This window comes from Nomascus leucogenys, chromosome 22a, assembly GCF_006542625.1.
Source record: "Nomascus leucogenys isolate Asia chromosome 22a, Asia_NLE_v1, whole genome shotgun sequence".
In the NCBI taxonomy this organism is placed as follows: domain Eukaryota; kingdom Metazoa; phylum Chordata; class Mammalia; order Primates; family Hylobatidae; genus Nomascus; species Nomascus leucogenys.
In genome coordinates this window covers 28,178,033-28,202,129 of record NC_044402.1, presented here as the reverse complement: position 1 = coordinate 28,202,129, position 24,097 = coordinate 28,178,033, and the positions used below count along the sequence as shown (strand labels likewise).

Sequence of the window (24,097 nt, the reverse complement as noted above, 5' to 3'; positions counted from 1 at the left end):
AACATAAATCCTTTTCTTCCTTTTCACCAAAACCTCAGCTAACAAACATGAAGACACTCAATAGGTATTCTCTGCAGAGAACACTTTCAAAAAACAAGTTATGATTATTCTCTCTCTCTCTCCCTCCCTCCAACTCTCGCCATGTGACATACCTGCTCCCCCTTTCACCATGATTGTAAGCTTCTTCAGGCTCTGACCAGAAGCAGATACCAAGACCACACTTCCTGTACACCCTGCAATACCATGAGCCAATTAAAACTCTTTTCTTATAATTATTCGGTCTCAGGTATTCCAAATGGACTAACAGACACCTGAATATCCAATTCTATTTCTTACTGCTGTTTTCTCTCTGAAAAGGTGAGAGAAATCTCATTAAATTTCATTCTTTCTTAGAGCTCTATTGCTTACTCATTGTATCATTTTATAGACGAAGATGGCAGAAGGATCCAATCAAACAAATTCCAAGTTTAAAGCAGTTTTTTGGGGTTTACGCCCAAGCCTCTGGTCCAGGCCAAATATAATATTTCCACACTGCTTTGGAAGCCCAGCTTAACTCTAACACAGGGTTCCCAAAAGCAGCACCACTGACATCTGGAGCCAGATACCTCCTCGTTATGGGGATTGCCCTGTGCCTTGCAGGATGTTTGGCAAACATCCCTAGCCTATCCTCACTAGATGTCAGCAATAGCTGCCACCACCTGTGACGAGCAAAAATGTTTCCAAACATTACCATGCCCTGGGGATACAAAATCGTACCTGGTTGAGAACCATTGCTCTAACCCAAGGAACATTCTTGGTTATCTCAACCCTAATTCTTCACATTCATTAGATGCTCATCCAAATCTCTGCATTCAGACTTTCACCATCAAACTCAACAAATATTTGCGAAACCTCTAAAACACAACATCAAGGGCTCTAGATAAATAAGCAAGAGAGATTCCGTTCCTACCTTCAGGCAGGTTTCTTAGTAGATAAAGAATTGTAATAAAAGACGCCCAATTAGATAATGTTTTGAATTGTTAATTGTTTCTCTCTGAAATGGATCTCTCTTCTCATCAAACTGAAAACACCTTGAGGACAAAGACCATAAACTGTCTGCGAGTACCAATACTTGATTCATGGCCAATAAAAACAAATAATTATAGACTTCATCATAACAAGATGACAATTTCATACAGACAGTAAAAACTTGGCGCTAACTTGAACAGGTAAGTTAACCTTTCTCAGCTGTAGTTTGTTCCTATGTAAAATGGGAAGAAAATGATTGTTGACGTGACTGAATCAGAAAATATAAGCAAATTTTTTTCCACCTCTGGCACAGAATAAGCACTCAATACCTGTAGGTTATCATTACTATTATTTTATTAGCAACAAATCCTACCTTAAGAGGAAGAGCTTGCTCTGGGCTACTATAACAAACCCCTACATGACATTAAAAACAAACAAACAAAAAAAAAAAACTATCACCCTGCATTCTGAGGGTAAGAGGAAGGAAAGTAAGCATCTCTACCAATGTCCTGGGAGGAAATGAATGCAGGAATGAATTAGATGTCGGGGGAAAAAAAACACACTCATCTATCTAAAACGTGTGGGTATGTTTGCCATAAACACATGAGAACCTAAAGGGGAAGTAAAAACATGCTTAATTTGTAAATACTGGCGCATGCAAGGGACAAGTGTTATAAGACTTACCTTTCTGTGTTTACTTGCTTAGTCTTTTAGACATTACGCTTAGAATTTCTACTGCTATGTTAAATACATGCCAATGATTTTTAATTTAATACAAAGCAGAATTCGTAAGAAAAAAGGCAAAATTTGTTAGGTGTTTTAAAGTAAAAGAATATAAAGTCATGGGAAAGAGCTGCGTGAGTTGTGTGTGTGTTTGAGTAAGGCAGCATTATGAGAGGGAAGATACTTGGGATCGGAGTAGAAAGAAAAAGGCACCATATTGGAAGCCATACATCCAGGAACACCTCTCGCAGCACAGGAAGTTCAACTGAACAAAAAGAGACCTTACTGTCACAATGGATGAGACGAGTATAGTGTGTACCATGGGCTACACACCAAATGCCTTAGACAAAGCAGCTCAAGTAATCCTCACAATAATCCTATGAGGCAGATATTTTTAGTAATCACATTTTACAGATGAGGAAACTGAGGTTTCAGACTCCAATCCAGGCACCCTGGCTCCACAGTAGTGCCTCAACCATTATACTTTATGGTGTCTATTTTAATTTCAGACCTAGAAAATTAATTTATATTTGCTACTTAATAAGACCAGTTCTCTCCCCTCTACCCTTTCGTATTTCAAAAGAGCTTCCTTTCTGTTGCGTCGTGTGTGGTGTTCAGGAGGCTGAAAGAAGAAAGTGTGATGGATGGACTCTTTTATCTTTGGACACTGAAATAATACACACGGAGGAACTCGCGTTGGTAGAAATGGAGACGTCGTCCTGGACAAGAAGAGGATGAGGGTCTTGAGAATGAGGGAGGTCGCCCAAATTTTTAATTCCTGCTCTTGCTTTGGCTACTGTGTTCAAGTAAAAGACCCCAGAGACTACCTATTTCAATTCTGCTTTTCATTTTTCCCACTCTGAGCGATGGAGAGGATGGCAGCAAGGCCAGGGGGCCTATGTGCAGGGAGGCTAGGGCGAAGTGGGCTTCTGGCAGAGGAAGGCAAGGCTGCCAACCCGGATGGGGGCCGAGAGGCGCGTGGGAAGGCTGGGGCAGGGGACTGAGGTGGGGATAGGGTGGGGAGCCAGAAGCAGGGGGAGGCGAGGCCAGTAGGGTTCGGGTGGGCAGTCTAGATGTGACCAGCAGACGGAGGTGGGACCCGAACCTCGGCTGAAGCTGAAGCTGAAACTGAAGCTGAAGAGGCGCCAGGGGCAGAGCCACCTTGTCACTACCATTTGGGCAGATCTCAGAAAGGAAGCGGGGCAGGAATCAAGGCATTTCGAAACAGGGGTAGAAAATAACCTCGAGCCCAGGGCCCGGGTGGTGGCCGCGGAGGGGAAGGGGCCCCGCGCGCGAAGGAGCTGCCGAGGTGGGTCAGCTCCGCGGGGGAGCCCAGGACAGAGCGCGGCGGAGTCTCGCGCCGTGGTGCGGCGCCCTGAGGCCGGGCGGCACCCACCCGCCAGCGCCCCGGCCTTGCGTACCTGAGGCGGCCGCCTGGCTCCCCTCCACTCCCTGGCAGTCCCCGACGCCGCCAGCCGACCCTGGGCGGGCTGTGGGGCTCCAGGAGCCCGGCCCCTCAGCCGCCTGCAGGTCAGACATCTGCAGCCCGCGCACGGAGCTCTCCGCTGCCAACCGCCAGTGGCTCCGGAAACAGCCGAAGGCCGAGCGAGCGCCGAGCACAGCCGAGCGCAGCCCGCAGGCCGGAAGAAGCGGCGCGGCGGCCGCTTGAAAAGCTCTCCGACCCAGGGGCGGCCACAGGAGGCTGAGGCTGGCGATGCGGCCGCGGGGAGGGTTACTGCGTGCTTCTGACAGACGATTTTTAAAGTCAGGGCTTGAAAAAACAAACAAAACCTGGGGAAAAGTCAGGAAGACGCTGCCGGAAATCGTGGTATCCATAGAGACGTTATCGGAAGTTGGGGTTGCTAGGAAGCCACGGCGCGTCTGCTAAGCTGCAAATGGCTGAAGTCCCGGAGGATTATGATTCCGGCCCAGATGAAGATGGAGAGCCGGAGCCTGAGAGGCCTGAACTGCCTGGACTTCATAAATTGTATGAAAATGCCGAACCAGACACCATGGCAAAGGCAGACTCGAAGCTACCAGCAGAGATTTACCAAGAGCCACAGCCAGAGACCCAGGAAGAGGACTTCAAAGAGGGGGAGCCAGACATTGCTAAGAACGCGCAGCTGAAACCTGGCGGGACGTCCCAGGAAGGAATTGCCAAGGAGTCCAAGAGAGACGTACCAAGCGAAACTGAACCAGGGATACCCCAAGACATAAAGTCGGAAACATCCAGAGAGATGGGAGAGTTTTTCAAAGATTTGGAGGCCCCTATGGATGAAGTGCATGAAGAGTCAGACCTAGAGCCACCAGAGGAGGCTAAAGCAAATGTTACAGAGGATGTGTTCCTAGAGTCAGCTATGGAAACAGATCCAGGTCCAGTGCCACCAACGGAAACTATGTCTGAGGTTTCGGGGGCCACAGTCAGAGAGATAAATTTAGAATTAATAGAGGAGGAGACTGAACCGGGGGTTCCAGAGGGATCACTTAGAGTGCAACATGAAGAGACAGGTCTAGAGGCTCCAGAGCAGACCAAACCAGATTTTCCAAGTGAGAAACCAAGAGAATCACTTGAAGAGACAGATCTTCAGCCACCAAAGATGACCAAACCAGAGATTCCAGAGGAGACACAAAGAGAGTCAACTGAGAAGAAAAGGACAGAGCCACCCGAGCAGGCTAGACCGGAATTTCCAGAGAACGAACCAAGAAAGTCTAGTGAGGAGGCAGGTCTAGAGCCTCCAGAAGAGACTCAACCAGAGGTTCCAGAGGAGATGCAAAGAAAGGCAACTGAGGAGAAAGGGACAGAACTACCTGAGCGGACTAAACCAGACTTTCCACACCACAAGCCAAGAAAGTCTACTGATGAGAACATTCCTGAGCCACTAGAAGAGATCAAATTAGAGTTTCCTGAGGAAGAATCAAGAAAACCAAATGAGGAAACAATTCTAGAACAATCAGAAATGACAAAACCAGAAAGTCCAGAAGAGATAAGAAAGTCAAATGAGGAAAAAAACCCACAGCCACCAGAGGAGACTGGTTTAGTGCTACCACAGGAGATCAACCCACAAGCTGAAAAGAAAACACAAACAAAGCCAACTGAGGAGAAAATTCTAGAGTTACCAGATGAAACCAAACCAAGAGAGACACATGTAGAATTTTCCAAGGAAGACAGGCCAGAACCAATAAAGTCTAAGTATTCTGTAGGAAACGATGAGCTAGAGTACTGTGAGCCTAAAAGAGGAAAGTTGTCACTAAGTGACAAATTTAGAGAAGAATATTACGCATTAGGATCTATCAGAGAAAGTGAAGAATCAATTGGTACACATTATGAGTTTTTGCAACCACTCCAAAAATTGCTTAATGTCAGTGAAGAATGCTCATACTCAGATCCCTCAGAGTCTCAGACAGAATTAAGTGAGTTCATTCATGAAAAGGAAGTTGTAGATTTGTCCCAAGAGTTGAAGGAACTGGTCTCTGAAGATGACAAAACCCAGCCAGAAAAAGGGACTGAGTTACAATTTGAGCATCTGAATTGGGATCCAGAGGAAGTTGCAGAGTGGATTAGCCAGCTAGGCTTCCCTCAATACAAGGTATACAAAAATAAGATGTTTTGAAATCACATGCTGTCATCTGTCTACCTCTTATTCCTTCTAACCTGGCCTGAGCTTTTACCTCTTTACCGGAAGGAGTATCAAAAAGTCCTGGACTGTGGTAGAGGTAACTTGGATTTTAATTTTGGTCTTGCCACTGATGTATATTTGTATTTTGGGAGAGGGAGGGTCACATCGGTTTGTTTTTCCTCTTCCAGTGATTACACTTCTCTGCAATCCTTGAATAAAAGACCAAGAAGAGTATATAGACCTCCTTTCTTTTTTTTTTTTTTTTTTTTTTGAGACACAGTCTCACTCTTGCCAAGGTTGGAGTGCAGTGGCACGATCTCGGCTCACTGCAAGCTGCACCTTCCCCGGGTTCACACCGTTCTCCTGCCTCAACCTTCTGAGTAGCTGGGACTACAGGCGCCTGCCACCACGCCCGGCTAATTTTTTGTATTTTTAGTAGAGACGGGGTTTCACTGTGTTAGCCAGGATGGTCTCCATCTCCTGACCTCATGATCCGCCAGCCTCAGCCTCCCAAAGTGCTGGGATTACAGGCATGAGCCACTGTGCCCGGCCTTAGACCTTCTTCCATAGAAAACTGTATTTTTAAGTAGATTTTGTTCAAGGCAGGCTTTCTGGTATTTTGTCAAGTTATTTTATGGCAGCTCCCTTGCTTTGAACTTGTGCTATTACTCTTTAAAGTGTCTGCCCCAAATATGTCACATGTATCATGAGCACTTAAGTCTATTAATTCAAGTTAGCCAGTTAACCAAAAATAGTTTTAGTAAAAACACAGTGTAAACCTCTTATTTCACTGATGCCAACTAGGTTTAAGGCTACCACAAAACAATACAAGATCTGAAACCTTTTGTACCTACTACTATACTTACAAATGTAATTGAGACATGAAGAAGCACTGGTTGTACCATGCCAAAAAAAAAAAAAAAGAGCAGTGTAAAATTTAATAAAGAGCATACATGGAAAAATTGTGCCATTATTGGGATAGAAAATAAATTTAAGCTACTCAGGAGGCTGGGGTGGGAGGATTGCTTGAGCCCAGGAGTTTGAGGCTGCAGTGAGCTATGACTGCGGCACTGCACTCTAGCCTGGATGACAGAGCGAGACCCTGTATCTAAAAAAGAAAAAAAAAAAGAAAATAATATTTTTTTCTCAGTGTAGAACAAACATGATTTCTTCCCTTCCTCCCCCTTCCTTCCCTTTCTTCCTTCTATTTGCAGTACATTTTTAAAGTGATGTCCTTGTTGTATTGACAGGAGTGTTTTATCACAAACTTCATCAGTGGCCGAAAACTCATTCACGTCAACTGCTCAAACCTCCCTCAGATGGGGATAACAAACTTTGAGGACATGAAGGTGAGTTGTGTCCAAAGTTTCCCTACAGAGCACTGTTAACAGTGCCACCATGTGTCTCAAACCAACCTTTTTTTCCTCCAACCTGGCCTCCCACTTCTGTCAATGGTGTCATCATAATTCCAGTCCCTCAGGCTCACAGTGGTTGCCTCCTCTTTCTTCTTTGATCCCCATAAATATTCCAAGAACTGTCCATTGCTCCTGTGGCACTTACACCGTCTGGCTTTCTTCATTCCCACTTTTCAGACCTTATGGCCTCATGCCTAGAACACCACAGTGGCCTCCCGCTTTTATTTTTAGCCTCTCTCCGTGAACTCTTTGGATTCAAGGGCCCTGCTTTTATGCTCTCACTTTCCACCTACTTATGTACTATTCAGAAACCTTCTTTGGATCCCTTCTGCTTACCAAGATAGTCTCAGCTCCCTAGTTTAGAATTTAAGGCCCTCCACAAGTTCTCTCCCCTACCACTCCTCCACATGAATTTTGTGTTCCAGCCTACCACCAGGTCTAACTCACACCTTTGCAAACCTGCCTAGTGCATTCTTCTCTCTATGTCTTTGCTCAGTTCCCCCATCCTCTGTGTTACTAATATGAATCTTAATCATCCTTCAAGACCAGTTCCTCATTTGCATCTCCCCAAGAAGTCTTTTGTAACATTCCCAGCCCACAGTAGCCCCCATCCCAAGTTCTCATGACATTTTGTGTCTCTGACACCCATTTGGCACTTATATAACACCATATGTATTTTGCCTGTTTTGCTGCCTAACTTTGAAACAAGCTACATTAACCACTCTGAGCATCAATTTTCTAAAATCTCCAGCACCAACAGTTCATGATTATTCTCCTTTGCTTAACAGTACCCTCTATTTGTAGTGCTTTGCAATTTACAAAGCATCACAAACAATCTCACGTGTAACCTCTCCTTTAACACCCCACCCCAATAACCCTCCAAGAATGGACACTTCTTGGCATAACCATGGTTTTGCTCAGCACACCTATGCCCAGAAATGCGCCACCTCAATGGTTTCCAAACTTGGGTCGTCTTCAGAATCAAATGAGATTTTTTGAAAAAGATACATTCCTAGGCTTCATCCTCCAGAGATTTTGATTCATTAGGGCTGGGTAGGCCCTGGAATCTCTTCCCTAGATGACTCTTCAACAGGCCTTATAACCCTATAATTCCATAAGTCATATGGTTTAGAAATAAGAAAACTACACTTGTGAATACCTGAGTCCTTTTACTAGCAAAAAGATATAACAAAACTTTTTAAATTATTAAACATACAGTCCTAACTGAGCGTTTACTTTCTTGAATTCTGCTAATAGCTATGCTTTGCTGACAGCTTACTGTGTTTGGGGCCTCTTATATATATTATTTCACTAGTTCTCATTTTATAGAAGAGAAAACTGGGGCCCAGAAAGGTGAAACAACTTAACAAGCTATTCAGATAATACGTTTTTTCTGTTTTTTTGTCTTTGTTTTTGTTTTTTTTGAGACAGGGTCTCGCTCTGTCACCCAGGCTGGAGTGCAGTGGTGTAACCTTGGCTCACTTCAACCTCCATCTCCTGGGTTTAAGCGATTCTCCTGCCTCAGCCTCCCAAGTAGCTGGGACTACAGGTGTGCGCCACCATGCCCAGCTAATTTTTTCTTCTTGTTGTTTTTCTGGGGGTATTTTTTTGAGACAGAGTCTCACTCCGTTGCCCAGGCTGGTGTGCAGTGGCGCGATCTCAGCTCATTGCAACCTCCACCTCCCGGGTTCAAGCGATTTTCCTGCCTCAGCCTCCCGAGTAGCTGAGACTGTAGGTGCGTGCCACCATGCCCGGCTAATTTTTGTATTTTTAGTAGAGATGGGGGTTTCATGGTGTTAGCCAGGATGGTCTTGATCTCTTGACCTCGTGCTCTGCCTGCCTCAGCCTCTCAAAGTGCTGGGACTACAGGCGTGAGCCACCGCGCCTGGCCTAATTTTTGTATTTTTAATAGAGACAGGGTTTCATGATATTGGCCAGGCTGGTCTCAAACTCCTGACCTTAAGTGATCTGCCGGCCTTGGCCTCCCAGAAGTACTGGGATTACAGGCATGAGCCACCACGCCCAACTTATATTCAGATGACAAGTTTAAGAGCCAGGATTTAAGTCCATCTTGTGTGACTTCCCAATCCATGTTCTATTTAACTGTATTTCCTCTCTAAGTGAACATTTTTGTTACCATAAACTTCCATGTACTATAAATATTATGATGTGGAAATGATCATTTATTTAATTTATTTTTTTGAGACAGAGTCTTGCTCTGTCACCCAGGCTGGAGTGCAGTGGCTCTATTTCAGCTTACGGCAACCTCCGCCTCCCAGGTTCAAATAATCCTCCTGCCTCAGCCTCCCAAGTAGCTGGGATTATAGGCACGTGCCACCATGTCTGGCTAATTTTTGTATTTTTAGTGGAGGCGGGGTTTCACCATGTTGGCCATGCTGGTCTCGACCTCCTGACCTCAGGTGATCCACCCGCCTCAGCCTCCCAAAGTGCTGGGATTATAGGCATGAACCATGCCCGGCCTGGATCATTTATTATATACTTGTATTTCCAACTATGCCCTCACTTAACTACCAAGAACTGCCAGATAAATATCTTGTTCTTTTTATGTTCAAAGATGATACAGCTGTTTTTATGAACTCTAATTTCTACTTAACGTATAATGAACTTTCCAGATAAAAATAAGGAACAGGCTGCTCTGCCTATGGAGCAGCCATAGTCCTTGACTTTCTTAATAAACTTGCTTTTGCTTTAAAAAATAATAATAATAAGGAACAGAATTAGCAAAATAGTAACCTGTCAAATTCCTGGAACATTTAAGTACCAAGAATTTCAGCTTTTTATTATGAGAAGGCATTTTTAAGAGTCAGACAATTCATTCAGCTCCCTTGGCATTCTAATTCCAAAAGTACAATATCAACACGCAGTAATAAAAATTCTAATTATAGTTTTTCTTATCTTGCGAGACACAAGAGGTTTTAAAAATCTTCTGAAATCCTTAAGAGTAAATGACGAACCCAGTGGTCTGTCCTTTTATCTAAGAAATTTGAATAAGCAAACTTTGAGATACTCATTATCATAGTCACCTCAGACAAATGTGGCCTTCCCTTGAGGTCACTAGAGTAACATAAAGACCAAGACATTCAAAGGTATGTTAGATAAGCTTTGCTTGACACTTAGACCCACATGAAAAAGCTGATTATGGCCAGGCCTGGTGGCTCACGCCTGTAATCCCAGCACTTTAGGAGGCCAAGGCAGGTGGATCACCTGAGGTTGGGAGTTCGCCTGGCCAACATGGCGAAACTTCTTCTCTACTAAAAATACAAAATACAAAAATTAGCTAGGCATGTTGCATGCCTGTAGTCCTAGCTACTTGGGAGGCTGAAGCAGGCGAATAGCTTGAACCCGGGAGGTGGAGGTTATAGTGAGCCAAGATCGTGCTCTCCACGAACTGCACTCCAGCCTGGGTGACAGAGCAAGACTCAGTCTCAAAAAAAAAAAAAAAAAAAAAAAAACCTGATTATGCTCTAAGACACAGGGTAACTTCTAGGAGGTCATACATGCTGTAGCTGTCTTCCTTACTGATATACACAGCTTTTAAAATATCTCCATTGTACTTATAGCACCTAGTACACTCACAATTTATCCCATAACAACAGCTAAATAGCATAGCTATCTTTTTCATGCTGAGTCTCCCGTATCATCATTTATGGACTTTTGGGAGAACAGAAGGAAGGAAGAAAGAGCAGATTGCTTGAGAGTACGGAACTCTGGACATGCTGCTAAGAATCTGAACATTGCCCCTGTGCACCTCCTATACAAGCCTTGCAGTTAATTTATGGCCATTTTCTGTTATCTTCTCAGCCCTTCTATGTTTGTTTATTTATTTATTTCTTTATTTTTGAGACGGAGTCTTGCTCTGTCGCCCAGGCTGGAGTGCAGTGGCGCAATCTCGGCTCACTGCAAGCTCCGCCTCCCGGGTTCACGCCATTCTCCTGCCTCAGCCTCTCCGAGTAGCTGGGACTACAGGCGCCCGCCACCACGCCCGGCTAATTTTTTTGTATTTTTAGTAGAGACGGGGTTTCACCGTGGTCTTGATCTCCTGACCTCGTGATCCACCCACCTCGGCCTCCCAAAGTGCTGAGATTACAAGTGTGAGCCACCGCGCCCAGCCCCTTCTATGTTTAATTGGAACTCTTCTGTAAGGAATTCTTCTACATTTAATTGTCCCCTCTCTCCCATGTTTTAATCCATTCAGTCATTGATATTAGTATGGATTTATGGATATTTATTTTTGGGGTTATAACCCAGTACTATTGCTATTTATTTTGTTGCTCAAATTGTGCCATCTTTCACCATTGGGAGCTCTTTTAAATTGGCTTCTGTGGCCTTTTGACCTGTCCTCCCTTTTTTTAAAAGCATCTCCTTACCTTCTGGCAATATAAGTTGCTTCAGGCTCATCTTATATTTTTCCTGCTGCAGCCCCAGAATCAGCCATGTTTCTAAGGAGCCCTGGTTGATTTTATCAGAGGATGGTATTTAGAAACCAAGACGTGGACACTAGTTGTGCTTGTTGCTACTGAGTGTCACTGCTTCTATGCACTCTTAACAGAAAGATCTAGGAAATAAATGTATATATACTAACCCATGTGTACACAAATATCTATCTTATTTCTGTATCTATCTTTGTATATACATATGTATTAAAATAAGCATGGGGGCTGGGCGTGGTGGCTCATGCCTGTAACGCCAGCACTTTGGGAGGCTCAGGCGGGTGGATCACCTGAGGTCAGGAGTTCAAGACCAGCCTGGCCAACATGGTGAAACTCTGTCTCTACTAAAAATACAAAAACTTAGCCGGGCCTGGTTGTGCATACCTGTAATCCCAGCTACTAGGGAGGCTGAGGCAGGAGAATCACTTGAACCCGGAAGGCAGAGGTTGCAGTGAGCTGAGATCATACCACTGCACTCTAGCCTGAATGATGGAGTAAAACTCCATCTCAAAAAAAAAGATTGATCTCTCTGATATCTCTAGTCTAACATCACAGAGTTCATTCTAGCCTTCCTTCCCATCCTTCCTATCCCCAACCCCACTTGCCTTTTTTTTTCTTTTTTGAGATGGAGTCTCACTCTGTCACCCAGACTGGAGTGCAATGGCACGATCTCAGCTCATTGCAACCTCTGCCTCCCGGGTTCAAGCAATTCTTCTGCCTCAGCCTCCCGAGTAGCTGGGATTACAGGCACCCACCACCGCACCTGGCCAATTTTTTTGTATTTTTAGTAGAGATGGGGTTTCGCCATGTTGGCCAGGCTGGTTTCAAACTCCTGACCTCAGGTGATCCGCCCGCCTTGGCCTCCCAAAGTGCTGGGATTATACCCCCTTGCCTGTTTATAACTACTTTTTCTGACATTGAGAAACTTGGCTCTCCTTATATGTAAATATGTTTCCCTATGAAAAACAGATTTACCAAATAGAGTTCAGTGTTTGTGTACAGCTGTTTCTGTCTTTAGCCTTACACTATCTAGACAAACCACTGTTTTCTTGAAGTTACAGGTCAGCACCTTTCTTCCCCACGCCCTTCAGTGAGATTATGTCTTACTCTGTAATACAGTTAGATTCATTTGTCCACAGCCTTTATTCCATCCCGACATCCTGGATTTTTTTTTTTTTTTTTGAGGCAAGGTCTTGCTCTGTCACCCAGGATGGCATGCAGTGGTGCAGTCTCAGCTCAGTGCAACCTCCACCTCCCGGGCTCAAATAATCCTCCCACTTCAGCCTCCTAGGTAGCTGGGACTACAGCCACATGCCACCACACCCATCTAATTTTTTGTACTTTTTTGAGGGGGTAGAGATGGGGTTTCGCCATATTGCCCAGACTGGTCTTAAACTCCTGAGCTCACGCAATCCACCCGCCTTGGCCTCTCAAAGTGCTGGGATTACAGGCATGAACCACTGCGCCTGGCCTCTCTTCCGAGCTTTTTAAAAGTTTGCATGCAGCAAAACCATTCTTTGTTGTGTGTAGTTCTGTGGGTTTTGACAAACGCATGCTGTCATGTATCCACCACCAAAGAACCATACAGAACAATTCTGTCACTCTAGAATTTCCCTCTGCAGTCAGTCCATCCCTTTACCGTAATCCCTAATCTGTTTTTGATGTCACATAAGTGGAATCAAATAATGCACATTCTTTGGGTCCGGCTTCCTTTCCTTAGCAAAATGCATTTAAGATTAATCCATGTTGTTAGATGAATCAACAAGCAGATGTTAAGGAGACTATACATCTGCTTTAATAATGCTGGTATAGGCTGGCTGCAGTGGCTCGGACCTGTAATCTCAGCTACTCCAGTGGCTGAGGTGGGAGGAATGCCTGAGCCCAGGAGTTTGAGGCTGCAGTGAGCTATGCTCATGCCACTACACTCCAGCCTGGGCAGCAGAGGGAGACCTCCGTCTCCCAGGTTCAAGCGATTCTCCTGCCTCAGTCTCCTGGGTAGCTGGGATCACAGGCGCCTGCCACCACTCCTGGCAAATTTTTGTATTTTTAGTAGAGACAGGGTTTCACCATGTTGGCCAGGCTGGTCTCGAACTCCTGACTTCAGGTGATCCTCCCACCTCTGCCTCCCAAAGTGCTGGGATTATAGGCATGAGCCACCACACTCGGCCCTGAGTTATAATTTTTTTTCTTAGTTGCACATTAACTGAGCCTCTTATAGACAAGTTATTTAATAGCCTTCCCAGAGATAGTCATGGCTCCTAATCTGAACATATTATCTGCTCTTGTGCTTGGTCAGATTGCTCAGCAAAAACAAAGAAATGAACCCATCCATGGCCATCTGATGCAAGGGCCTAGAAATGTCTTAAATGGTACTTAGAAAAGGATAATAAATCATGACATTTAAGAAATTGGTTTTGGTAAGGTTAGGCTAGTAAGCCTGTGAATTTATTTCATTATTTTATTTCCCCATAGAAATAAGGAATTGGCAGGGCACGGTGGCTCATGCCTGTAATCCCAGCACTTTGGGAGGCCAAGGTGGGAGGATCACCTGAAGTCAAAAGTTCGAGACCAGCCTGGCCAACATGGTGAAACCCCATCTCTACTAAAAATACAAAAATTAGCCAGGCGTGGTAGTGCACACCTGTAATCCCAGCTACTCAGGAGGCTGAGGCAGGAGAATTGCTTGAATCCAGGAGGCAGAGGTTGCAGTGAGCCGAGATCACGCCACTGCACTCCAGCCTGGGCGACAGAGCGAGACTCTGTCTCAAAAAACAAAAAACAAAAGAAAGAAAGAAAAAAGAGAAAGAAATAAGGAGTTAACATTTAGTCTTAGAAAACTAAATAAACCTTCTTTGATCTGGTTGTGTTTTCAGGTTAGTCTAATTAAAAAATTATCCTTGCATTTCAGGCAATTTCTCGGCATACACGGGAGCTCCTGGAAATTGAAAAGCCATTATTCAAACGCTCCATCAGCCTTCCCTATAGGGATATTATCGGCTTGTATTTAGAGCAAAAAGGTCATACTGGGATAAAATCTGATTCCTTGACTTTATCTGAATTTGTCAAAGCAGCAGGATTACAGGATTATGCTCCAGAAATAACTGCCCCTGAAGAGAATGAGAAATTACCTTGCACTGAACCATAGGGGAAAGCCGCTTCACAGAGCTTGAAAGATCAAACTAAATTACTTGAGGGAAGAGGTATGGTCTTTTTTGGTTTTTTTTTTCTCTCTTTTTTTTTTTTTTTGGAGACAGAGTCTCGCTCTGTCGCCCAGGCTGGAGTGCAATGGTGCAGTCTCAGCTCACTGCAACCTCCGGGTTCAAGCAATTCTCCTGCCTCAGCCTCCCAAGTAGCTGGGATTACAGGCACCCGCCACCATGCCCAGCTAATTTTTGTATTTTTAGTAGAAATGATGTTTCACCATGTTGGCCAGGATGGTCTCAAACTCCTGACAGTTGATCTGCCCGCCGTGGCCTCCCAAAGTGCTGGGATTACAAGTGTGACCTACCGTACCTGGCCCTTTTTCTCCTTTTCATTAAGGATCAGAGTTAGAACTGCTGGCTTCATTCCTAGTTGTGTCTCTGACTTATGGTACCTTCCCTTTGTTTTTGCAATTTAACGCCTTGTTAAAACAAAGATAGTCATGCTTATCTTTCTGGGTAATTATAAGAATTCCTGAGCCAGGCAAGGTGGCTCATGCCTGTAATCCTAGCACTTTGGGTAGCTGAGGCGGGCAGATCACCTGAGGTCAGGAGTTCAAGACCAGCCTGGCCAACAAGGCAAAACCCCGTCTCTACTAAAAATACAAAAATTAGCTGGGCATGGTGGCACATGCCTGTAGTCCCAGCTACTCAGGAAGCTGAGGCAGGAGAATCATTTGAACCCAGGAAGCAGAGGTTGTAGTGAGCTGAGATCATGCCACTGCACTCCAGCCTGGGTGACAGAGCGAGACTCTGTCTAAAGCAAACAAACAAACAAAACAAAGCAAAACAAAATTCCTGAAAAATTCTAGTAATGCACCTTGTAGTAGGAACATGTTGGGGAAATATAATTAAAAATAAAATCTCCTGCCAACTCCGGAGAGATAATTCTCTCTACAAATGCAGAAGAGAAACATTTTTATTCTTGAATAAGCATTAAACTGTGATGCACATCACAGGCAAGCTGCTAAAGAGATTGCAAAGACAAATCTCACCCTTGTAGATGGCAGAGCAGATATAATACATCACATACATGTTAATTATCTGTGTCCAAAGGAAAAACAAAACTGCTATCTTGACAACAGACAGAAGTTACTACTTGGAGCCAGGTACCTAGGCTAAACTCCCACAGAGACAGGGAGACAAGGTACCAACCTCCTTAGTGCTCACATTTTAAAGAGATGTCTCCGCGGCCTCCAAAAGAGACTGTCCTGAGGTATAAAATGGCTAGAAACTTATTCAGCTTTTTAAAAGATTTACATACATCTCAAAGACATAGTAAAAGGATTTACAGTGACAAGTTCTTTAAAGGAAATGGTAGTTTTTTGTTTATTTGAGATGGAGTCTCACTCTGTTGCTCAGGCTGGAGTGCAATGGTGTGATCTCAGCTCACTGCAACCTCCACCTCCCGGGTTCGAGTGATTCTCCTGCCTCAGCCTCCTGAGTAGCTGGGATTACAGGCATGAGCCACCACGCCCAGCTAATTTTTTTGTATTTTTAGTAGAGATGGGATTTCACCATGTTGGCCAGGCTGGTCTCAAACGCCTGGCCTCAAGAGATCTGCCTGCCTTGGCCTCCCAAAGTGTGGAGATTATAGGCGTGAGCCACCGTGCCTGGCCTAAAGGAAATGTTTCACAAAAAAAAAAGTGGAGAAGTTCTCTCTTCCTTTTGGCATCAGGGAAAATTTAAAAGAAAAAAAATTTTTTTAGATATGTGTGTATCTAAATATGTAAATATCTAAACATGGCTTACCACTATGAAGTAAGTTCTGTGGTTTGCTTACAGGCTTTTTTAAGTGGTACTTTCCAGGTCTTTATAATACAAATATTTAGGTTAGAGTCTACCCATGACTGCACTTCTCAAAAGAAATTATAGGCCAGGTGCAGTGGATCACGCCTGTAATCCCAGCACTTTGGGAGGCCGAGGCAGGCGGATCACTTGAGGTCAGGAGTTTGAAACCAGCCTGGCCAATGTAGTGAAACTCCGTCTCTACTAAAAATAAAAAAATTAGCCAGGTGTGATGGTGTGCGCCTGTAATCTCAGCTATTCGGAAGGCTGAGGCAGGAGAATCACTTGAACCCGGGAGGTGGAGGTTGCAGCGAGCCAAGATTGCGCCATTGCACTCCAGCCTGGGCAACAGAGCGAGACTCCATCTCAAAATAAATAAATAAATAAAAATAAAAAAAGAAATTATAAAATATTTCTCGTTACCTGAATGGCTCTAGTTCCCCTCTAGTTTTACAGATTTAACTGCTCATTCTTTTCCTGAACTCACATTTTAATCCTGAAAACAACCATGGGCTAACACAGTCCTGAAGGACAGTGATGAACCTCCAGTTCCCTACACCTGAATGAATAGTAAAAGATAGGTTTTTCTGTTTTTCCACTGAGAGAAGCAAGAGTGCCTCAAATGAACATTCATGCCAAGTGTTAATATTTGATGATGAACCTAATATTTTCCCGAATTGGACTAACAAAATTTTATCAGAAACCATTCTAACACCATACCATTGCATTTGCCTGGCTCACGATTATGTAAAAAAACAAAATGTAAATGATTAACCTAAGACCATAGTGATTTACATATATAGTGAATGGTTTTGTTCAAAAGCCCTTTAGCATTTAGCAAACAGTGGTTATGTTCTATGACAGAGCATAGTGACATGCCTGTTGTTTTCAACTCTTATAATTGACAAAAAGTATTTGCAAAACATAAAGGAAATCAACAAATTTGCATGTAGATCTATATTTTGCAAAATTACTTTTAGCCATTAAATACCAGTTTTTTAAATGGTTTAAATGGGAACAGCTGTAAATAAGATAGTACCAGAACAGTCATATATAGTCAAAATAAGCATGATACAAGCCATAATTCAATTAAGATGGTTTACCATACCTTCACTTCTCTATCCAAAATTGTGAGAAAATCAAACTATCTTTTTCCAGCTACCTACTGCTGGCAAATGGATTGAAACTTGATTTATTGGAAAAGAAGCTGCAGTATGTAATTGTCTAAAACTTATAACATTATAACTTCTTGAATTTTAGAAGAGAAATAATTTGTATTAACAAGGCTTTTCTGTGGGAGCAGCTTACTTAAGTTAGGTTGTGTAGTTTCACTAGTTGCTTCTGAAAGCCAGATACATATTGATGGATAGGACCACTTGTTTTATTCTACATTTTAAAGAGTCATCATTACAGTTTTCTAATTCCTGATGTCTATCATGTGGTGAACACAATACAGTCACAAGACTCCCACAGTCAATTGTGATAATCAGGGCACAACTATTATAGGGAAAATCTGTGAGTGGGAAAAAATCCTGATTCCTGAGTTCTCTTATTGGGATGGAGAGCCTGTGGAAATGACTGGCTGTTCTTTGGTTAGGGAGATGCCAAATGAAGCACAGTATAGATGGGTAAGGTGGTCTTGGAGAACAGGACTGCTTGAGAGATGCTGGCTAAACGGAGTTTCCTTGAGTTGCACAGCAATCAGATCAAACCAGGGGAAAGGCCTGAGGTGAAAAAAATATTGTTACTTTTTTATGTCTGTTCAGTATATCTGATTTGGCTGTTAAACACATCTTTTAAAGAAAGTTTTCCTCATTACCTTTTCATAAACTAGAAATATTAATACCTTTTCATAAACTAGATGTAGATTTAAGTGTACTTAATGGTGATTTCTCACACTTATGTACATTTCTCTAAGTGCATTTGGAGAGGAATTCATTGTTAAAGAATTATTATAATATTGACATTGACACCCTTTGCAGAATATTTTTCTTTTTTTTTTTTTTTTTTTTTTTTTGAGACGGAGTCTTGCTCTGTCGCCCAGGCGGGAGTGCAGTGGCGCGATCTCGGCTCACTGCAAGCTCTACCTCCCAGGTTCACGCCATTCTCCTGCCTCAGCCTCCCGAGTAGCTGGGACTACAGGCACCCGCCACTAGGCCAGCGAATTTTTTTGTATTTTTGGTAGATACGGGGTTTCACCGTGTTAGCCAGGATGGTCTCGATCTCCTGACCTTGTGATCCGCCCGTCTCAGCCTCCCAAAGTGCTGGGATTACAGGCGTGAGCCACCGCGCCCGGCTGCAGAATATTTTTCTCGAATTTAGAAAGAACATACGTAAGATCGTGGACATTAAGCAAGGAAGAAGTCTAATTGCTTTTAAGATATCCTCTTTAGCTGTATAGATTAAAAAATAGGCTGGGCGCAGTGGCTCATGCCTGTAATCCTAGCACTTTGGGAGGCCAAGGCAGCAGGATCACTTGAAGTCAGGAGTTTGAGACCAGCCTGGACAACATAGTGAGACCCCATCTGTACAAATTAAAAAAAAAATTAGCTGGATGTGGAGGGACACACCTGTAGTCCCAGCTACTCAGGAGGCTGAGGTGGGAAATTCCTTGAGCCCTGCAGGTCAAGGCTGCAGTGAGCTATGATCACACCACTGCACTCTAGCCTGGGCTACAGAGTGAGACTCCCATCTCTAAAAAAACAGAGAGAGAGGAAAGTTAATATGCAAATGAATACCTAACGGGGCAACGTTAAGTATTAGTCTATAGTGTAATTCAAGTTAAAAAGCCTTAAGACATAGGGTTTCGATATTTTTCAAAAGATCAGGAGAGACAGGCATGATGGTGCACACCTGTAGTCCCAGCTACTCAGGAGGCTGAGAGAAGAGGAGTGCTTGAGCCCAGGAGTTCAAGGCCAGCCTGGGCAACATAGTGAGACCCTGTCTCTTAAAAAAAATCAAGAGTAAGGCTAAGGCAAAGATACCTGCTCTCACCAGTCTTATACAGAATAGTACTAGAATTTCTAGGCAATGCAATAAGGCAAGAAAAGGAAATTAGAAGGCATGGACATTGGAAAGGAAGAAATGAAACTGTCTGTATTTATACATGACATTATTATCTATGTAGAAAACTCCAAGGAATCTTTTTTTTTTTTTGAAATGGAGTTTTGCTCTTGTTGCCCAGGCTGCAGTGCAATGATGCGATCTCAGCTCACCGCAACCTCTGCCTCCTGGGTTCAAGTGATTCTCCTGCTTCAGCCTCCCAAGTAGCTGGGATTACAGGCATGCACCACCACACCTGGCTAATTTTGTATTTTTAATAGAGATGGGGTTTCTCCATGTTCGTCAGGCTAGTCTGGAACTCCCGACCTCAGGTGATCCACCTGCCTCGGCCTCCCAAAGTGCTGGGATTATAGGCGTGAGCCACCGCATCCAGCCCAAGGAATCTATTTTTAAAACCTCCTAGAACTAATGGATTCAGCAAGGTTGCAGGATACAAAATAAACATACAAATATCAATTGTATTTATATATAATAGTGATAAACATGTGGACACCAAAATTGAAAATGCTTTTTCATTTATTGTCACTCCAAAAAATGATATACTTAGATGTAAATCCAATAAAACATGTACAAGACTTGCATAATAAAAACTATAAAATGCTGATGAAAGCAAAGAATATCTAGAGAGACATACTATATTAATAAGTGAGAAAACTCAACAAAATTAAGATGTCAGTTTTCCAAAAATTGATCTATAGATGTAATCATAAAATAAAAATTATTGACAACACCAGTTGCTGGTGAGGATGCAGAGAAACTCGATTATACATTGCTAGTGATAATATAAACTGGTACTACTGTGAAAAACAATTTGGCAATGTCTTAAAAAAATATGCAACTACCAAATGACAATAATTAAACTCCTGGTCATTCATTCCAGGTAAGTGGACACTTATGTTCACACAAAAGCCTGTACATGAATGTTCATAACACCCTTATTCATAATAGCCAAAAACTGGAATCAACCCAGATGTCCTTCAACAGGTGAATGGGTAAACAAATTGTGATACAGCCATGCCATGGAATATTATTCAGCAATAAAAGCCAACTATTAATACATATAACAACTTGGATGAATCTCCAGAGACTTGCTGAATGAAAAAAGCCAGTTTCAAAAGGTGGCATACATATGATTCCATTTATATAACATTCTTGAAATGACAAAATTATAGGAATGAAGAACACATTAGTGGTTACCAAGTTTGCAGCTGTGAGGAGGCAATATGAAGAATTCGTTAGTGAAATGTTCTATATCTTAACTGTATCAATGTCAATATCCTGGCTGTGATACTGTGCTACAGTTTTGCAATATCTATTTCCATTGATGGAAAATGGGTAAATGGGTACATGGGATTTCACTATCATTTCTTAACAATTTCATGTGACTCAGTATTTATCTCAAAATAAAAAAAAAAATATCTTGGCTGGGTGCGGTGGCTCACACCTGTAATCCCAGCACTTTGGGAAGCCGAGGCAGGGGGATCATTTGAGGTCAGGAGTTCAAGACCAGCCTGGCCAACATGGTGAAACCCTGTCTCTACTAAAAATACAAAAAAATCAGCCAGGCTTACTGGCTGTAATCCCAGCTACTCAGAAGGCGGAGGCAGGAGAATTGTTTGAACCTGGGAAGCGGAGGTTGCAGTTAGCCGAGATTGCACCACTCACTCCAGCCTGGGTGACAGAGCTAAACTCCATCTCAAAAAAACAAACAAACAAACAAACAAAACTTGAATTCCAGTTTCTGGTCTGACATGTAAGAAGCTAGAAGTTGCCACTCTATCCTAACAATAATTAAAAAGCTGAACTAAAAAATCAATAACTCTTTTAGATGTGTAAGAGAGGTAAGGTCAAGGGCAAACTACTCTCCCTAAGACTGCAGGGACCAGAACGCAAATGCTCAGAAGTAGCTTGCTGGAGGAGAAACCCATGAGCTGAAACCTCTATGGGAACCCAGTGCCAAGATAGGGAACCCGGAACTGTAACTGAAAAATTGCTGGAGGTTCAGGGTGGACAAGTCGGAGAATAAAAATGTCAGGGGGACCCAATCACTGGGGACCCTCACACTTACGATTTTTACCTCTAGGAGCTCAACCAGGTTCTCAGTGATATCTGAGAAAAATCCCCTTGTGCTTCCATCAGAGGGAGAGGAAAAGGAACCATTTTGAAATATGCCAGAGCATTCTGTTCTTAGCAAGGTCTGCCCTTGGGAGAAACTACTTAACCAGAGCCAAACCTTCTGGGGTTTTATCTGAGTCTAACTGACCTGCGGGAAGAGAAATAGCCAGTTCCAGTCAGGTCTACCCTTCCACGTGGAAGGAGGAGTGGGCTCCTCAACTCCAGCCCACTTTAGCCATCCTGTTCCACTGAAGAAGGAAAAAAATCCTGAGAAACACTTGTGAAGTTCACAGTCCAGAGCACAGGCTCACTCAAAGACTGAGAGCTACTCATAGGACTATAGAACACTTCCCCTCCTCAACTGCTTACTACATTATTAAAGGCCTATTTACAGGCCGGATGCGATGGCTCATGCTTGTAATCCCAGCATTTTGAGAGGCCGAGGCGGGCAGATCATGGTGTCAGGAGTTCGAGGCCAGCCTGGCCAACATGGTGAAACCCCATCTCTACTAAAAATACAAAAATTAGCTGGGTGTGATGGCGGGCACCTGTAATCCCAGCTACTCAGGAGGCTGAGGCCGGAGAATCGTTTGAACTCAGGAGGCGGAGGTTGCAGTGAGCCGAGATTGCGCTACTGCACTCCAGCCTGGGCGACAGGGCAAGACTCTGTCTCAAAAGCAAATAAACAAAAGCCTATTTACAGCAGTTCTTTTTACCTGGTACATGATGTCTGACTATCCAGAAAAAGTTAACAGGCATACTAAAAGCCAAGAAACAAAAAACCACCAAAACCCATAATTTGAAAAGGTAGAACAAGCATCAGAACCACATATGAGAGGAATACTGGAATAATGAGACTGGGAATTTAAAATAACTATGACTGAGGCCAGGCGAGGTGACTCACTCCTGTAATCCCAGCAATCTGGGAGGCTGAGGTGGGAGGACTGCTTGAGCCCAGGAATTCAAGTTGGGCAACAAAGTGAGACCCCAGTCTCTACAAATAATAAAACTAGCCAGGCATGGTAGCATGTGCCTGTGGTCCAGCTACTTGGGAGAGGTGGGATGATCACTTGAGCTTGGGAGATTGTAGCTGCAGTGAGCAGTGATCATGCCACTGCATTCCGGCCTAGGTAACAGAGCAAGACCCTGTCTCAAAAAATAAAATAACTATGACTAATATGCTAAAGGATCTAATGGATAAAGTAGATGGCAAGAACAGCCAGACTATGGAAGCAGAAAGATGGAAGTTCCAGGAACCAAAAATAAATACTACTCATTAAAAACACTGTGACAGATATGAAGAATGTCTTTGAGGCCCCTATTAATAGACTGTACATGGCCGAGGAAATAATCTCTGAATCTGAGGATATCTCAACAGAAACCTCCAAAACTGAAAAGCAAAGAAAACAAAGACTGAAAAATACAGAACAAAATATCCAAGGACTGTGGGACAACTACAAAAGATGTAACATGCACATAATGAGACTAGAAGGAGGAGAGAAAGGAACACAAGTAATATTTGAAACAATAATGACTGGGAATTTCCCCCAAATTAATGTCAGACACCAAACCACAAATCTAGGAAGCTCAAGAAGACACCAAGCAGGATAAATAACAAAAACAAACAAAAAACTATACCTAAACATATCATTTTGAGACTATAGAAAAACAAAAATAAACCTTAAGACAAGCCAGAGGGAAAAAAACACTGTACCCATAGAAAAACAAAGATAAGAAAGCTGATTTTTAGAATCATGTAAGCAAGGAGAGAATGCAGTGAAATATTTAAAGTGCAGGAAGAAAAAAAATCACTAACCTAGAACTCTGTGCAAAGTTATCCTTCAAAAGCGAAGGAGAAATAAAGACTTTACTGAACAAAAATTGAGGGAATTTGTTGCAAGTAGACCTTTCTTGCAAGAAATGTTCAAAGAAGTTCCTTAGGAGGAAAATGATATAGGTCAGAAACACGGATCTACATAAAGAAAAGAAGAGCACTGAAGAAGGAACAAGTGAAGATAACTTTAGTTTTTCTTACTCCTAATTGATCTAACAGATAACACTGTAAACCAGAAAGTATCTGAGACAAGCATCAGTCAATTTAAAAAGTTTATTTTGCCGAGGTTGTGGCTACGTGCCCATGACACAGCCCCAGGAGGTTCTGATGACATGTGCCCAAGGTAGTTGTGGCACAGCATGGTTTTATACATTTTAGGAATACAGGAGACATCAGTCACTATATGTAAGATGTACATTGGTTTGGTCTGGAAAGGTGGGACAACTTCAAGTGGGGCGGGGATTTCCAGGTCATAGGTAGATAAGAGACAAACGGTTTTATTCTTTTGAGTTTTTGATGAGCCTTTCACTGAATACACAATTTACAGGAATAGTCTCTTATGACTTAGAATGGCTTGGTGAAGCAATAGGGCAAATGTTTAAATGTATGTTGCAAAGTTGTAGGATACAAGATTAATATGCAAAAGTCAGTCTCTTTTCTATATACCAGCAATGAACAAGTGGAATTTGAAATTAAAAACACATATCCAATTTATATTAGCACCCCCAAAATGAAATACTTAGTTATAAATCAAACAAAATATGTACAAGATCTATATAAGGAAAACTATGAAACTGATGAGAGAAGTCAAAAAACAACAAAATAAATATAGAGATTTCATGTTCATGGAGGAGAAGACTCAATACTATAAAGATGTCAGTTC

General features: G+C 42.9%; 3 protein-coding genes across 5 annotated transcripts in view; 1 reads left to right on the top strand and 2 right to left on the bottom strand.

The window, feature by feature from the left end:
• Window positions 1–3,467, bottom strand: part of TMED8 (transmembrane p24 trafficking protein family member 8) — a 45,479-nt gene extending 42,012 nt beyond the window's left edge. For both annotated transcript variants that reach the window (XR_004027698.1, XM_003260801.3), the window contains exon 1: window positions 3,153–3,467. Coding sequence is in view for 1 of the 2 variants with exons in the window: in XM_003260801.3 (XP_003260849.1) it covers window positions 3,153–3,270 (118 nt within the window). In the remaining variant the exon portion in view is untranslated. The remainder of the gene's footprint in view (window positions 1–3,152) is intronic.
• On the top strand, window positions 3,356–14,415 carry SAMD15 (sterile alpha motif domain containing 15). The gene is made up of 3 exons (XM_003260802.4): window positions 3,356–5,318; window positions 6,599–6,697; window positions 14,123–14,415. Exons 1-3 carry the CDS (start codon window positions 3,627–3,629, stop codon window positions 14,357–14,359), a joined length of 2,028 nt encoding a protein of 675 aa, XP_003260850.2. The 5' UTR covers window positions 3,356–3,626; the 3' UTR covers window positions 14,360–14,415.
• A 2,737-nt stretch (window positions 14,416–17,152) lies between these two features.
• The window catches only part of NOXRED1 (NADP dependent oxidoreductase domain containing 1), a 31,235-nt gene continuing 24,290 nt past the window's right edge, over window positions 17,153–24,097 (bottom strand). The window contains exon 6 of one of the 2 annotated variants that reach the window (XM_003260803.2): window positions 17,153–17,926. In XM_003260803.2, the coding sequence (XP_003260851.1) occupies window positions 17,752–17,926 (175 nt within the window). In that variant the 3' untranslated portion in view covers window positions 17,153–17,751. Of the gene's footprint in view, window positions 17,927–18,866; window positions 18,897–24,097 lie in introns of those variants that run through there. The other variant, XM_030803004.1, reaches the window with a different exon arrangement.

Bases quoted from the DNA above. Each gene is read 5' to 3' on its own strand.
- SAMD15 (XM_003260802.4), top strand. From the start codon at position 3,627: ATGGCTGAAGTCCCGGAGGATTATGATTCCGGCCCAGATGAAGATGGA. The intron at 5,319-6,598 runs GTATACAAAAAT...TTGTATTGACAG, and splicing joins TAGGCTTCCCTCAATACAAG to GAGTGTTTTATCACAAACTT. The intron at 6,698-14,122 runs GTGAGTTGTGTC...CTTGCATTTCAG, and splicing joins CAAACTTTGAGGACATGAAG to GCAATTTCTCGGCATACACG.